The sequence below is a fragment of the Scardinius erythrophthalmus genome (genome assembly GCF_964197995.2).
Source record: "Scardinius erythrophthalmus genome assembly, contig: HAP1_SCAFFOLD_764, whole genome shotgun sequence".
Lineage (NCBI taxonomy): Eukaryota > Metazoa > Chordata > Actinopteri > Cypriniformes > Leuciscidae > Scardinius > Scardinius erythrophthalmus.
In genome coordinates this window covers 1-16,153 of record NW_028295857.1, presented here as the reverse complement: position 1 = coordinate 16,153, position 16,153 = coordinate 1, and the positions used below count along the sequence as shown (strand labels likewise).

At 39.4% G+C, this 16,153-nt stretch overlaps 1 protein-coding gene across 1 annotated transcript; it reads right to left on the bottom strand.

Moving 5' to 3' along the window:
* Window positions 1-790: 790 nt before the first annotated feature.
* On the bottom strand, window positions 791-10,468 carry LOC308686769 (vitamin D-binding protein-like; the record flags this gene model as incomplete). The annotated part of the gene is made up of 6 exons (XM_081395205.1): window positions 791-1,015; window positions 1,643-1,769; window positions 2,267-2,355; window positions 3,716-3,848; window positions 9,935-10,146; window positions 10,400-10,468. 6 exons carry the CDS (start codon window positions 10,466-10,468, stop codon window positions 791-793), a joined length of 855 nt encoding a protein of 284 aa, XP_081251331.1.
* Window positions 10,469-16,153: the final 5,685 nt, after the last annotated feature.

Here is a 16,153-nt window from a genome sequence, read left to right as displayed (position 1 = left end):
ACAGTTAGGACTGAATTTCAGGTGGTTCTTGCAGCCCAAATAGATCTTTGGTTTGATCTCTGGAAAATTGATCACAAGAGCTTCAGTATCTGATGAAATGGAAGTTGTGATAGTCCTTTCCCCCCTATTGAGGCATATATCCAAGTAAAATGGCTTCTCGAACAGAAAAAAAAAAAGAATGTTGGGAAGAAATAATAGATTAATTGTTGGATGGTTGTGTTTTGCTAGAGGGGATATGGCTGGGTATTATGAGGGCACATGAATTTAAAAATAATGAGAGAAATCATTTAAAATAAATGATTGAAATATTCCATTAAAATAACAGAATTGTTAATTTTGATTTCATGGTGACTAAGCAAAAGTCTGAAGAGAGTTGTTTTGATCATATGATCATTTTCAGTCACAGTATGAATAATTCATGACTAGTTGCACTTTTGCCCTTTAATAGACTAGCTAAAGATCAAAATCAAGAGGAACTATCAAAATCAAAATCTATTGTGTTTGGGAAAAGGGGAACTGGTAGCTTTTCCCAGAGAACCTGTATTAAATCTGAGTGGGTCACGGTAAAAGCACAATATACCCATTATATCACTCAACATTGCATTAGCATATTAGCACATTTGGCAAGACAGATCAAAACATAGTGTTGTAGTGAGTAATGCCATTCTTCCTTCAACAAAATAGCACAGACTTTGGCACATCATAATGAAATAAGCTGGCTAACATCAGAAATATCTTTTCTGGATGACTTTTCCTTTAAGACACGCATGGTTTCCCTACCACCGAATATTTAATGAATATTAAATAAGCACCTGTCAATCCCATGTGGTTGAACTTTCTCGCAGAGCTGGGATGAAACAGGAACGGCTACATGTGGATGCTGACGGGGTTGTCTTTCCAAGTCATCCACACAAGGAAGTGTATCCAGGGCAGGTTTCCTGCAGCACTTCCGGAAATCCTCAGACATGGCATTAAGTTTGGATTCACTGCACAGAACTTTCTGAAAGCTTGTCAACTATTATGAAGGGAAAAAATACAATAAATCAGGCCCTCCTGCTGAATTTCATGACAAAATAAATGATATCAGAGGGTTCTGTCAAATTCCTATCTGTTCCATGTACACTTTCTCTTGAATAGAAATTATAATCTCTTTTGATCATTTCCCTGTCCTGGTATTTTTTTAGTCTAAAATTAGATGACACATAATAATGATAAAATTAAATAGAAAAGGGGCAGCAGATGTGATAAACAACATTATACAACAGCAGGTATTGTTGCGAAGCACAGAGAGAAAGGCTGTTTTTTTCAATTGCTTCCACTCAAAGGACTCCAGGAAATTTGTATAATAACCACCAAGTATGGTCATTAAAATAAACCCAGATTCAGAAAATCCCTATCAATTAGGAAGCAGTGAGTATTGTGTCTTCCAATAGATGACATGTTTTTCATCAGTTACCCCAAAAAATATTCTTATTTGTCATATCATCAAATGTCTTATGAAGCGGAAGAGGAAAGTTCACTGCCAGAAGGAAATCTGATCAAAATAATTGTCCCAAGAGAGATTTGAACCTTTGTGCTCCTCATTGTGGTTTGTTGAGCACAGCATAGAGTGGAATCGGAGCGGCCTGACCGTTCTACTCACTTCTTCAATTATACATTCAGGTTGGGGCTGTAAACAGCATTTTTCAAGCCCAGACTGGAAACGACTGGATATGGCAGATGCATCTTCAAAGGACAGTCCTAGGAGATTTCCATAATATGCAGACAACCTATAAATATGTAAAGCAATGTAAGCCTATGGTGTGTAAAAAGCAAAACACACTTCATTTACACGTCAGACTGTGTAGGCAACTAAACAGTTAACTAACACGCATCTTATAAAAAAAGTAGAGAGGAGAAACAACTAAGTTTAGGAAGAAGTTTAGTTTTCTCATCCTCATGTCATTCCAAACCGATATTCTGTTGTTTCTTCCATAACAATAGGACTTGTAAAAGTGAAAAAAAAATAATAATAATAACTAAATAATAATAATAAAAACTCTTTTCCATTCATTGACAGTTAATGTTAATGACTAAAATATTTCAATACAAGCATTTCAATCAAATATGATTTATGCAATATGTCAAAACTTTAGCCCAGGGGGAAAAAAAGCTACCTGTGAGCTGGCAAGAATTTAAAACTAGTCTGAAACAACAAGAGGATGCATAAATAACTTTTCCTATAATGGTGTGATGATGCTATGGTTTTTGTTGTTGTTTTTTTTACCCAATTTTGTAGGATTTCAAATTCACTTGGTTGTTGCAAACATTGGATAGAAACCTCAGAAAAATGTTGGCGCTTCCCATTTGGAGTCTCTGTAAACAGACAGGATTTATATGAGGTACTTTACTAATAATTCCACATCAACCACCACCATTCATCATAATGATCATCATCATCATCATCATCATCATCATTTTGATCATTATTGGGGTTTCAACCTATATAAATTAAACTGATTTGAACTGAATGATATCATCATATTAATCATCCTTATCCTCATAATCATTTTATTCCATTTCATTTTTCTGCTTCCCCTAGACAAATTGCTACACACAACTAGACAAATAGCACAGTTCCCTCCTACACAGCACGTTAAATAGACATTTAATTAGTAGCTGTTTAAAGCAGTGTGGGCCGCAGAAAGCAGATTTTAACTCCATGAACAGCAGATTTGAGTCTGCTGGCGCAGGTTTTGTGTTGACAATAATATCTTGGAATCCTATTTGTAACTTACAACAGACCATGCAAGAGCCTTCAGGGCATTTGATACCAAAAGCAGACACACAAGGCACAATGATGATTATCAGTCTCATTATAGTCTGGCATAGCACTCTTTAGCTTCTATACGGTGGCATATGGTACTTATAGACAATACATATAACAATAGCAACAAAGAGGGAGCAATTATGCGTCTGCGGGAAGTTCAGTAAGTGTGGTATCTCATCATCCAAAATTCAAAGACACTGTCTGTCTCTTCCTACCTAGTAATGACTTTGCCCATTTTGACTTGGAACTGGACATTATAAAAAATAAATACAAAAAATAAAACCTGTCATAAATTACATTTCCAACTATGTAGAAAATTAAGAATTAATTAAGAAAATTAAGAAAATTAAGCCTATTGTTGTCTCTATTGTTGAAAGTACATTATTTCACAATTTTTCATCAGCTTCTAATTAGGCAGCTTATTATGTAAAATGAACGCACTGTGAGTTAATGAATGCATCCCTGCAGAAAACAACAATAATAAAAAATAATCTGGATGCTGGTGCTGGTCCAACTTGAGGACCAGCAAAATCATTCAATTCTGTTTAGGTATATGTTGAAACATACAAAATGTATGTCTTGACAGCTTTAGAAACTTAAATATATTATTTGTACAGTTATTTTACCATTATTATTAATGTCCAGATATTTTGGACATATGAACCGAAAAGGATTCACAAACATTTGGATGTGCCTGAATTTGTCAAGCGAAAAACGCTTACTATTAATTGCTGTCAAGTTCGCTAAAAATGTATTAGGCTACTACTGACAGCACGTTACTTCACATGCAAAAACATGCTGAAGGCCATAATCAGCATTAGATATATTCACCCAACATGATACCTCTCACAGGGGTTATGCCACCCCAAGGTTTGAATGTAATCTGAAATGTGTGGTTTATACTACCTCTTCGAGAAAACAAGAGATCTTGACAGCAGGGTGGCAACATCGCTTTGCCATTCTCACATGGTGCTGAGTAGCATTAAGAACAAAGCCTGCTGGGATGTTTCTGTGCCTCCGGGCAAACTCATACACATACCTGAGGGAGAGAAAATAATGACGTCAATATGGTAAATCAAAGCCCTTCAAGTCATAGAGTACATGATATTCTGCTCTCTATTAGTAATTCTAATCATAAATCAAAGCCACTAAAAGTGTTTCTTTGATTTAATCCTATCAAAGCAGAGCATAATCCTCATGTTCACTCATGGATGGGGGTGTGCTGTCACCAAAATATAGTTTTATGAAAATGTTTTGTCATCATGCTCTCAAGGCTTATTTTAGAACAGAATGATTCATGTGACTACACATTCAGCTTAATTATGTAGATGTTTGTTGAAGAGAAGTAAGAAATAAAGCCAGAATTGTATGGACTAAAAGGGTTTCAGTCATGTGGTCTGTTTTTTTTTGTAAGCAAAACAAATGTAATGACATGACATTGTATAAACACATTGATGGCCTAAGACACGAAACGAGCGGTTTGTGTGAGAAAAAACGTATTTATATATAGTTTTTACCTCTTGTACACAACCACGTCCAAGTGATCTGAGGGCGCGTGCGCTTCCTGGTGTGTGACGTGTGTGCGCGTTCTGGCTTAGTCTGTGCAAGTGCCGGAAAGCACCGGAAGTGATCTCTCGTGTGTGTACGTCAGAACGCGCGCACACGTCACACACCAGGAAGCGCGCGCGCCCACAGATCACTTGGACGTGGTTGTGTACAAGAGGTAAAAACGATATAAATACTGTTCGTTTTCTCACACAAACCGCTCGTTTCGTGTCTTAGGCCATCAATGTGTACTTACGATGGGGAATTGTTTTAATTTGGACTTCTCTGTGCATGCTCTTTGAGGTGGTGACCATAGACCTGCATTATATGACTGACAGACAAGAACGGTTTGACCTAAAAATATCAAAATTGAAACTACTGAGATTGAAAGATACCAAAATTTAATTTCAAAGTGAACTATCCCTTTAAAGGGAATGTGAGATGTCGCTCTGATTGGTTTATTTCATGTTATGCCCAAACCACACCTATGAATAATGAAGCTACTTCAGACCAACCCATTTAAGATTTGTGTCGGACGCAAGAGTCATTTATCCCGCTGGTATAATAGCAACAGAGCCCAAGACCTGCCCACAAAGTTACTTGCGTTTCGCGCTTGATACTTGCGTTTCAAATCGCTAAAATAGGGCCCATGATGTATAACACAATTCTATAGCATTTTTTATGCCATAAAAAAAACAGAGATCATATAAAAATCTGCTTCAATGCATTAACAGCAGGCACCTCACTATTAATGCAACCACAATCAGAGACTATAATGGCCAAAAAAGCAATCAACACTCTTATGTATTTATTTATTTCAGAACCGAAGATTTCTAAGTGCCATTAAAGCCAAATTAATTCTCTATTATTACTAAAATTGACTTTAAATAGAAGTTCTGACCAAGAGGCCTCCCCTGAGGCAAACCAGCCCAACAAGCAATTATCACTACCACCTGTCTATTAAGCCCATTTATCTTTCCTGAGTTAAAAAAATGAGATTAGATTTGCTGAAACATGTTCTACAAATCAGGTCATATTTGCTGCATCCCAATTGAAAGGCTGCATGCATCCTTCAAAGGCCAACTGTGTCACTGCGGAACAACGAAGGCTGTGCCAATTTTCTTTTTAAATGCAGCAGTAAAAGCACCAGTAGAAAGTTTAAGAACTGCTCTTGCGGCATCAGGATTAGGAATTCATGCTGGACATTTGGATGTCATAATTCATACCACTACATGGAAGCTTTATTGTGTAAACTTACAGGTCTCAGTTAGCAAATATTCCACATTTTCTTTATATTATGTCCGAATGCTTTTCATTCCCATTCATGCCCATATCAAAACCATTCCTCACATGTAAAAATGTACATCACCTTGTATATTAAAACATCAATGCACTGCAAAACTTAATCTAAGATAAATCAATTAATCCTCATAACGGTTTAATTTATAAAACATCTATAAAAGACATTGAGAATATCAGATCAGAAATGACAGGTAGATATAAATAAATTATTTGTATACATAGATATTTGATAATATTATATCTCCTTTGATAAAAAGTGAAAAAGAGGTCTCAGAATGTTCTACTAAGAAAGGGAACACAGTGGATAAATAATAAGAAATATTGGGTTTCTTGAAGCAGTGCCTTCCTTTCTTCAGAGACAGTTTTTTTTCAGAGACATAGTGGGATCTCACTTGGGAGCAGGGCCGGTTCTAGACATTTGGAGGCCCTAGGCAAAATTCATGTTGGAGGCCCCCCACCCCCAATAAAAAACACTTGAAACAAATATGATTCCTAACCTTTTTATTTATACAACATTTAATTTTAAATTTAGTATATTTTTACTTACACAGTACATAAGTTTGGACAAATTACTATTTTTAATGTTTTTGAAAGAAGTCTCTTATGCTCATCAAGCCTGGATTTATTTGATCAAAAATACAGAAAAATAATATTGTGAAATATTATTACAATTTAAAATAATGGTTTTCTATTTTACTATACTTTAAAATATATTTCTGCAATTCAAAGCTGAATTTAGTGTCACGTGATCCTTTAGAAAACTTTATAATATTCTGATTTATTATCAAATGTTAGAAATGGTGCTTAATATTTATTTTATAACATGTGATACTTTTTTTCAGGATTTTTTGATTATTAAAAAGTTGTTTTAAAAAAGTCTTCACTATCACTTTTATATATTTAACACATCCTTGCTGAACATTCCTGTTTTTTTCTGTATTTTGATCAAATAAATGCAGGCTTGTAGAGCATAATAAGAAACTTCTTTCAAAAACATTAAAGATAATGGGTCCAGACTTTTTACTGGTAGCTACTACATCAAACTTTATCTAAGGTAATCTCTTTTTTGTTTAATGAAGATGTTATTGTTCTTGTTGTTATTTTGCTGTTTTATTCAGTTTATTCACAGTTCCAGAATCCCACCTCAGTAGATGAACATGAACCTGCTTTTATAATTGTTTTCATAGCTGCGTTATGGGCTGGATTTTTCCCTCCCATTTAATCAATATTGACTGCAGATATTGTCATATTATTAATATCAGTAATATGATATTATGTATTGCATTGCTACCTTAAATATGCTATACACAAATCAAGTGGAAGAGAAAGATACGATCGCTACTGAGCAGGAAAAAAAATTATAATCTAATATTCGTATAGGCTATGATGTCAGGGTATTATCTAATCATCAGCATCAGAATATAGAAGATAGACCCATAGATATGAGATCCTTTATTTGAAACATTTAAAAATGTTGCAGTGTGTTGGTTTTTTAACTTTGAATACAAACGTCTTGTCTTTAACTTTTGTAGCTTTTTACTAGTCAGCTCCCAACGCGATGTTATTCGTTGTACGCGCAAATTCAAAGCGTCGCGTCTGGGCACGTTAGACGCTCGCGCTCTTTTAAACTCGTAGACTAGACAAACAAAGCGGTGAATGATTTTTCCAGAAATACGCTGATCTACAGTAGCCCACACGTTTATATTTAAAATACATTGCAATCACTCCAAAATCGATGACCTGCATTTCGAGCTGTGCTTCTTTGCGTGCCTATTTAGGCTTTTGCTTCGCACTCGTAGCACCTGATGGATGCGTTCGTTGACCCCCTCTGACCGCCGCTGACGTCCCCTCGGACTTAAAGGGCACCTATTATGCAAAATTCACTTTTACATGGTGTTTGAACATAAATGTGTGTTGGCAGTGTGTGAGCAAAACCACCCTAGAATGATAAAAATCCACCCAGTAGTTTTTTTACTATCTCAATAAATCACAAGCACTGTCTCAGAACACCCTGTTCTAGATTTTCCTCAGTGTGACGTAGAAATGAGCTAAGCCCCACCGACGCGGTTTGATTGACATCTGGTTTTGGCATAGACCCCGCCCTCGGTGATCTGTTCTGCACACCATCGCCATTGTTTCAACGACAGCCGGTAATGTCCCCTAAGAAGTGTAGGTGTTCTGTTGTGGGATGTAAGAATGGAGATACTAGTCTTCACTGACATCAGAGCCACTGAACACGCAGCGGATGGATTTTATTTATGAAGAAAAGGCACCACTTAAACTTCCTAAATACAAGAATCATTTTCTGACTGACTGTTTAGTGAACGAGGGTCAAAGTTAATCCTCAAGTGTGGATCGTTGCCTACTGTTCGCGATCCAACGTCACCTCCAGAAGAAGTAAGTGTATTTTATCATTTTTGAGCAAATAGTCATTTCAATCGATGTCATGTCAGCCAGTTCAATAACAAATGCGTCTAAAGCTATTTATTGTCGTCGTCATAGGATGTCTCAACAAACAACGTCAGACAGTTTTATGTCACGTACATTATTTTTTGCAGCAATAAAAAATGTAAAATGAATACCTCTATCTCCATAGACAGTATAAACGTCTATCTCCCTGCAGCATTTGTTTTCTGGTTCTGTAACGTTAGCCATCTTCTCATATTTGCCACATAAGCGTGCGTGTGTGTAAGTTAGTTTAAAAAAATTGCGCGAAAGTTATCACAATTTGTGTGTGTGTGTGTGTGTGTGTGTGTGTGTGTGTGTGTTGCACATCCATAATTGCAAAGGGGACGCGATTAAAACTCTATAAGTACATAAATGTATCAAATAACCTCTCCGAGACGTTTAGTCCATTCTCATTCGTGTTTATTCTGTGCCGGAGTCTCTTCATCATCTGGGTCCAGCAGGGCGGGGATATGCAGCTCATTTACATTTAAGGTGGTATAGACCAAAAAACAGCTCTTTTTAAAACAGGCCCCAAAAATGACATTTTCAAATGGTTATAATAAATTAACTGTGGGGAATTTTGTGCTGAAACTTCACAAATACATTCTGGGGACACCCAAGACCAATATTACATCTTGTAAAAAGGGGCATAATAGGTGCCCTTTAACTGGCTGGCGCCTCTATACAGTCATGGGCTGGCGTTAATGTGACGTAATGTAACAGTCTATGGTTAAGATAAACATCGTCACTATTTTTAGTTAATTAATACATTTTGAAATAAATTGTAGATTGTACATTTTTTTTTTGTCCCTCTGTCTGGGCCCCATCCCGCCAATCGGGCCCTAGGCACGTGCCTAGTTTGCCTTTGCGTTAATCCGGCTCTGCTTGGGAGCCCAATCACCTTCAAGTGGTAACAAAACAAGCCAATGGACATACGGGTATATAACCTTGCCGGAAACTCACTCATTCAGGTTTGTGCTGAGGAGCTGAGACGATGTCCCGGCCATTCAGCGGTGGTAAAGGGTTGTGGCAGGCGGGGCATAACGTCTCTGTTCCCTCCTTCAGGGAACGAGGGTTACAACAGTACAGTAACCGAGACGTTTCCAATCAGTCAGTCACCTTCAACATCACGGCCCAGACACATGAGGCAGTGATCGTGGCTATCTTACAGGGCCAGGAAACAACCACATCCAGAAATACATGGGTGGAATACCATCTTTAAAAAGGTGCAGCATCACCTGTGCTTGTTCTTGATCTCACCCAAGTGAGATCCCACAACAACTGTCTTTCGACATAACGTTGAGACGTGACTGACTGATAGGGAAATGAGTTTCTTTCTCGAATCATGCTATACCTGGGAGAATAGTTTGGGAAAAAAGAGAGAGATATGGCTATTCAGAGAGACTTAATAGTCAATGATTTTGTCTAAGGTAATATAATTGGGATACTTCATACTAATGAATGTATTCAGAAGGAAATGCTTAATTTGCTGTTATAAAAAGATTCGGAAGATGCTTAATTGTGGCATATATTCTGACATAGGCTACTGTTTCAAGTCAGTGTTAAGTTGTGATTAGTTAGTCTGAATAATTAGTGCTTTTAAACTATGGTTATTTCAAAGGGCTGCAAGTTTGTCTATATCTGGGCAATCCCTTCAAGGATTTCTGAGGACTTAATGATTTGCGTAGTAGTGTATGCTAAAGAGAATGAGAGATGAAAGTGACCAGTGGTTAAGCAAGAATGTTGCATTGATCCCTTCTGTTTTTATTTACACTGATGAACCCCCAATCACCGTGGCCTTCATAAGTAGTCCAGTGGGACAAATCTCACCTGACAGAATAGTTCTTCTTGTATTGAGTGTACTCAGTGCAGATCTCCTCATTTGTGGGCTCTATTAGGGATGGCAGCTCATCTGCAGAGTACCGTAGTGAGGCCAGACAAAGTTTCCTCTCATGACCCTGAAGTGTGCAGCACTGCTCAATGCCTGGATGTTTGGGGAATGGAGAGTCCTTTCCACATGACTTCTCAGAGATCTCTGTAGCCTTAGATAGAGATTACTATGTGAATAAAAAGCAAGCAACACAACACACAAAAAAAAAAAGGCAGGCAAAACATACCGCGGTAAAGTGCTGACAAAATGACCATTTTTGTTCAGTAAATTTGTCAAGAAATTATGTCTTTAATGATGTTTCAATACAAGTTCACTTATCATCATTTCTGTGGAGGAGACATTGGGCCTCATTTATCAATTTATCGTAGAAAAGAGCGCAGATTCGAGCGCAGAAATCATCTTACAAGAGGGTTCACGTGTGATTCATGAAACATTTGTATGCTGCCAATCCCATCGATGATCTGAACCGTCATTTAATGGGATACTTCACCTCTGGAAAGATGAATGTGTATTTAAAATTGGTCATTTATGTAGAAGAAATGTGAAATTATTTTTGAATTTGGAGCTTTCTAGACTGAGAAAAGCCAGAAAATGTATTTTTGGCTTATGTGGATGAAAGCCAACAACTCCCAGAATGCACTTGCTTCGCTGCCCTAGGAGGCCACGCCTACCGGTAAGAGAGCGCAGTTTAAAACAACAAGGCTAGGCTACTAGTGAGTCTCCGTAACGAGTCTGATTTCGAGATCGCCCAAAATGTCCGAGATTCGGCTTTTGCGTTCAACAGTAGCCATTCATTATGTTTACTGTGGCGAGTAGGACAAGGCTGAGGGGCGCTGGAGAACGGCGCGAGGCCGGTGGCGTGATTACTGAGACGCACCGGTCTCGTATCTCTCACGGAGGAGCGGGAATTTTCTTAGAAATGTTAAAACGCACATCAACCGATCACTTGTTTAGCGTTCACAGGGCTCTCAAGTTTTGAAGACAGGGCGAATGAGAGGATGCTTAATTGCTTTTTACCTGACATCTTTGAAAGACAGATGCAATGATCAATGCATCCATGGCCAACGCTCAATGCGTGACACTTGAGAGCCCTGCGTTCATGTAAACACTACATTCAGATTCACCAATCGGAATGAATTCAGTTAGATTGAAACAAAAGGTGTGCATGTAAACAATGAATGGCGACTGCAGAAAGCAAAAGCCAAATCCCGGACATTTTGGACGATCTCGACGGCCGGACATGTCCGGGAAAAAGAGGATGGTAACCTCTACTACTCAGCTTTCTCCTACTACTCAGCTTTCTCCACAGAACAAGAGCCTGCTAGCTTAGCTTCCAAAAAAAGATGGCTGACACGATGTAATGTACATTCTGTGAGTGAGATCCCACCCTCTATGGGCGGGTTGAAAACATGCGGGACAGCCGCTACTAATGGCTGTAGGCTAGTCTCAAGCCTCTGGCCAAAAAATCCTCCGATGACGCAAAATGATGATTTTTGCGTCATCGGAAGATTTTTTCCAGACAAAAAATACATAAATCTCTTGTCTCAGGGGGATGTGAGTGTGCAAAGCACGGCAATTCGAAAATACTACAGGTTTTCTACTACAAAGCTTAACTGTACGTTCACACCGCCCTGCCACCGACGCCGTAGAAAGATTCGGGGACGCTCTGACGCAGATTAGAATGCGTGATTTTTTTCCTCTCAGGCGGAGGACTTCTACATTCCGATTGGTTGCCGCTGGTTGCCGCTGGTTGCCGCCGAACCGCGTCATAGCTTATTACCATAAAGTTGACTTGATTTCAACTCCTCTCACCGCTCTCGCCGTCCAAGACGCGCCGCGCCGCCCTCGCCGCCAGCTCTCATTGAAAATGAATGGCTTCCAGCCACTTTGTCACTCTCACCGCTGGCGGTGTGAACGCACAGTAATGCTAAATCCTGAAGTATCCCTTTAAATATCATGCCCCTAAAATCCACGGTTTAGAAGCCTTGCCCCTAGAGTTTACGAAACAGAGAAAGTAACCTGGCCAAGAAGAGGAAGTAATCTCATGAGCATTTAAATTGAGCAGTGTAATTTTTTTTTGTTTGTTTTTTGCTTGATTTTAGTTTGATGATGAATGGCTGAAATGTCAAGTTAGCAACACTAGAAGTGATATGTTGTGTGTGTGTGTGTGTGTGTGTGTGTGAGGCACCTGTGCGGTCAGGTGTATTTAATAAAATAAACATATATATAAAGAAAACAAATACAAATTAGAGTGTCACAAAAAACAGCGTAGTTTATACCTACTACTTGTACCTTAAGTCAAGTCAAGTCAAGTCAAGTTTATTTATATAGCGCTTTTCACAACACAGGTTGTATCAAAGCAGCTTCACAGTAATAAATTAGAACAATACATCAATGTTTGTTTCTAGTGGAACGTCTACGTTCGGTAATGCTGATCAATAGTATCGTTGATTGATTAATTAAATTAAATATCCCCAAATAAAATCCCTTAGACCTGCAGAGTTTTTCTTTTTTGTTAATCTGTTAATTTAGCTAAATATATTTTGTGTAGCCATTTATTTTATTCCTTTTATAGGCTATATACTTAATTTCGGTTCACAGAAGCGCTACAGGCAATGTGACGATGCGTGAATCCTCATATTCTGTTGTTTATGCTGCTATTTGGACATGTAGCCTAAAGCTACATAAAAAAACTAAAAAAGCCTAAAGAACAAACAAACATTTGTGGTATTTGTAATGGGTCACAGACACCCATGTTCTCTAATTTAATTTAATTTAAATTTGACATTCTAATCTAGTCGTATAATGGTTAATGCTCCATTAATGAGCTTCGGACTCAGTCAGGAAATAAATAAACAAAATGCTCTCATTATAATTCACCAACAGATTTACTATGCTGCACGCAAGTTCAGACTAACTCAAAAACTTGCGTACACAAGCTGAGACCTGACGTGAGATTTGATCGTAGCCACCGCTCACGTACATACTGATAAATGCCAAGGTTTGCATGGAAACGAATTTCTGTCGTACTTTCGTTTCATAAACTAGGCCCATTATTTTCATTGGAGACAATCGGATACATCATAATTGTTTTCGTATGTGCTGTGTTTGAAGCCCATTAAAACAGTCCTTGAATTTAGAATTGCAAATGCAATGTGAGCAATCAGCCAGTTCATATGAGGACATTTGTTCAAGTAATTATTTTTTAATGACATGGATGTAAGCTGTCCCTAGGGAAAGACACTGATACACTGAATGGAGCAGCGAGTAACTGCGCACCCACACCAACTAACATGCACTGTAATTAATTTGCATTAAAGTGTGCAGAGGATAGGGTATAACTGACTGGATAGCAGGAATGTTTCTAGAGTAGAGCTGGAGTTGCCTCCAGTCAGGACTCATGTTATTATCTCCGTGCACAAATTGAAGGACAGTTTTATTTGCATGTGTAATGTAAGAGGCTATTTTGGAAACAAAGCCTGCAAGTAAGTGGCCTTTTGGCACTTCTTATTTTATTGGATGTTGGAGATAAAGGGCAAGAATCAATAGGGATGAGCGGGTGGAATTAGATTGGTAAATGTTATGAGGCAGATTTAAACTCATGTCATCTGCATAAGTACCACAACCATGTCAGAACGTGTGCTAGCAGCCATGCCACCAATCGGATTCAAACAGCTAGAATGACATTTTTCTCCAAAAATATAATTATCTTTTTTTAAATGAAAACAGAATGCTCTAAATCACAAACTCTGAATAATTGCTAAAATGCCTCTATCCCATTGCTAGTCAAATCTTATTGGAGTTGACAGCCACTGCAATGGTCTGGCTAACAAACCACTGATGTACTTACAGAATTAAAACAAACTTGATGTCAGGAACACATGAAAACAGATGAGTTTATGATGAAGATCAAGCCAGAGAGATTTAGCAAGATGTGATTTATATAGTCAGGCATAAAAAAACACAACCTGTCACTATGAAGACCATCAAGGGTGAAAGACTTCTAACAAGATGGGCTGTGTTAGTTAGAGATGTAATTAAGTTAAATACCTCCAGAACTTCCACAGTAATTAGAATGTAGTCACAAATCTATTTTAGATAGACTTAAGATATGTTGTGCTACATCTAGCATGTGATTCTGTCTTTCTCCAGTTTTTCTTCGATGTTAATGCCTTTGAAAGCAGTCTGGACAAGTGTATACAATTACATTAGCTATGGTAACTTTTGATATCTTACAGCTATCATTAGCTCAGGCCAGTCCTGGATATTGAAGATTCAAGATGTCACACTGTCGGGTAACATCCTTATTTGCATATTCACAAGGTCAATTAAATTTATTAGACAAACAGAGCTTGAAACGGGCACCTGTTTGAAGTAGCCAGAGAAAACTAACAAAAATATTAAGAATCAAGAGCCCAACTCCAGGAAACAATGATCAAACAGGTGTCCTTCACAATGTTTTCATCACTTCCGGTGGAGAGACCGCTGGCGCATGTTGGCTGCCGCTTCTCCGTCCGGCTTTCTTCATTTTAATTTACTTATTCTTAAACAGTATTAATTTTATTAGTTGGTGTTTTTTTTTTTTTTTACATTGCTTTTAATGAGACTGGAGTTAAATTGTGGAGTCTTTCTATGTGTGTGTCACGGTTCATGAATCGGCTGTCTCATGCTGATGTGTCTGTGTGAATGTAATTGTGTGGGTGTGGTTACTCGTTGTGTCGATTAGTGTCACCAGCTGTCTTCAATCCCAGTTCCCTTTATATGCCCAGTAATTTCCCTCTCATGTTGTCAGATCGTTGTGGTTGTTCCTCGGTGTGTGTCCTGTTCCTGTGCCTCGTCTGAGAAGTTCTTCGTCTGGATTTTCGTCAGTTCTTCGTGTCGTCTGATGTCCCACGGTTCCTGGTTGTTTCACTCGAGCACGCTGTTCACCGCACCACTACCGGATCGCCATCTCGTCCCTGCTTCATCTCCACCTGAGTGTTTGTCCCCGACCTGTGTCTTCATCTGACCGCTTTCAAATAAACTGAGAATTTTACTTGCATTTGCATCCTCCTGTTATTTTCCTCACAGAACGATCTGACCACATCATGGATGCAGCAAGCACGTCCCAGATCAACGATTTCATCGCCCACAGTATCTCACGTATGGACCAACAAGAGGAAAGCATCTCGGGCACAGGTCGTGCGGTGCAAGCACTCGTGAAGCAGGTGTCCGAGCTCACCCAACAGGTACAACTTCTACGGACTCCCACTGCGCCCCCCACGCCGCCCGTTCCCCCACCACCACCGCCTGCTGCAGATGATCGCCCAGAGCCACGCCTACCCACACCTGAGGGTTATTCCGGCGAGCCGGAGTTTTGCAGAGCGTTCCTCACGAGATGTTCCATGCATTTCGCTCTACAGCCACGCACTTTCCAGAGTGAACAGGCGAAGGTGGCATTTGTATTGACCCTGCTGTCAGGAAGAGCAGCGCTTTGGGGAACGGCGGTGTGGGAGAACGGAGACAACTGCTGCACCTCGTTCCAGGCACTCTCCGAAGAAATGAAGAGGGTATTCGATCGTGCTGTGGCGGGTAAGGAGGCGGCCAGATTACTCGCCGAACTGAGACAGGGAGAAGGCTCGGTGGCGGACTTTTCCATCCGGTTCCGCACCCTGGCCGCAGAGTGCCGTTGGAACGAGGAGGCGCAGTGGGATATGTTCCTGCATGGGCTGGCTGACCGCGTTAAAAGAGAAATTTATGCTTTGGACTTACCCGAGACGCTAAATGGATTGGTGGAACTTGCTTTGAGAGTAGACGCTCGACTGAATCGTGTGACCAGATTAACGCGAACCAGCTTTTTAGTTAAACAACGATTCTGGTGGCCATTAATGGCTCGCGACATTCACGATTTTGTGTTGGCTTGCTCAGTTTGTGCCACTGGTAAGACATCTAACCAGCCCCCAGATGGGTTACTTCGACCGCTGTCCGTCCCTTCGAGACCCTGGTCCCACATCGCTCTAGATTTTGTCACCGCCCTCCCGCCCTCCAGAGGCATGACGGTTGTTTTAACCGTAGTGGACCGGTTCTCGAAGGCGGCACATTTCATCCCCTTGCCCAAATTACCTTCAGCCAAGGAGACAGCGGTCACAGTCATAGATCACGTCTTTCGGTTACATGGC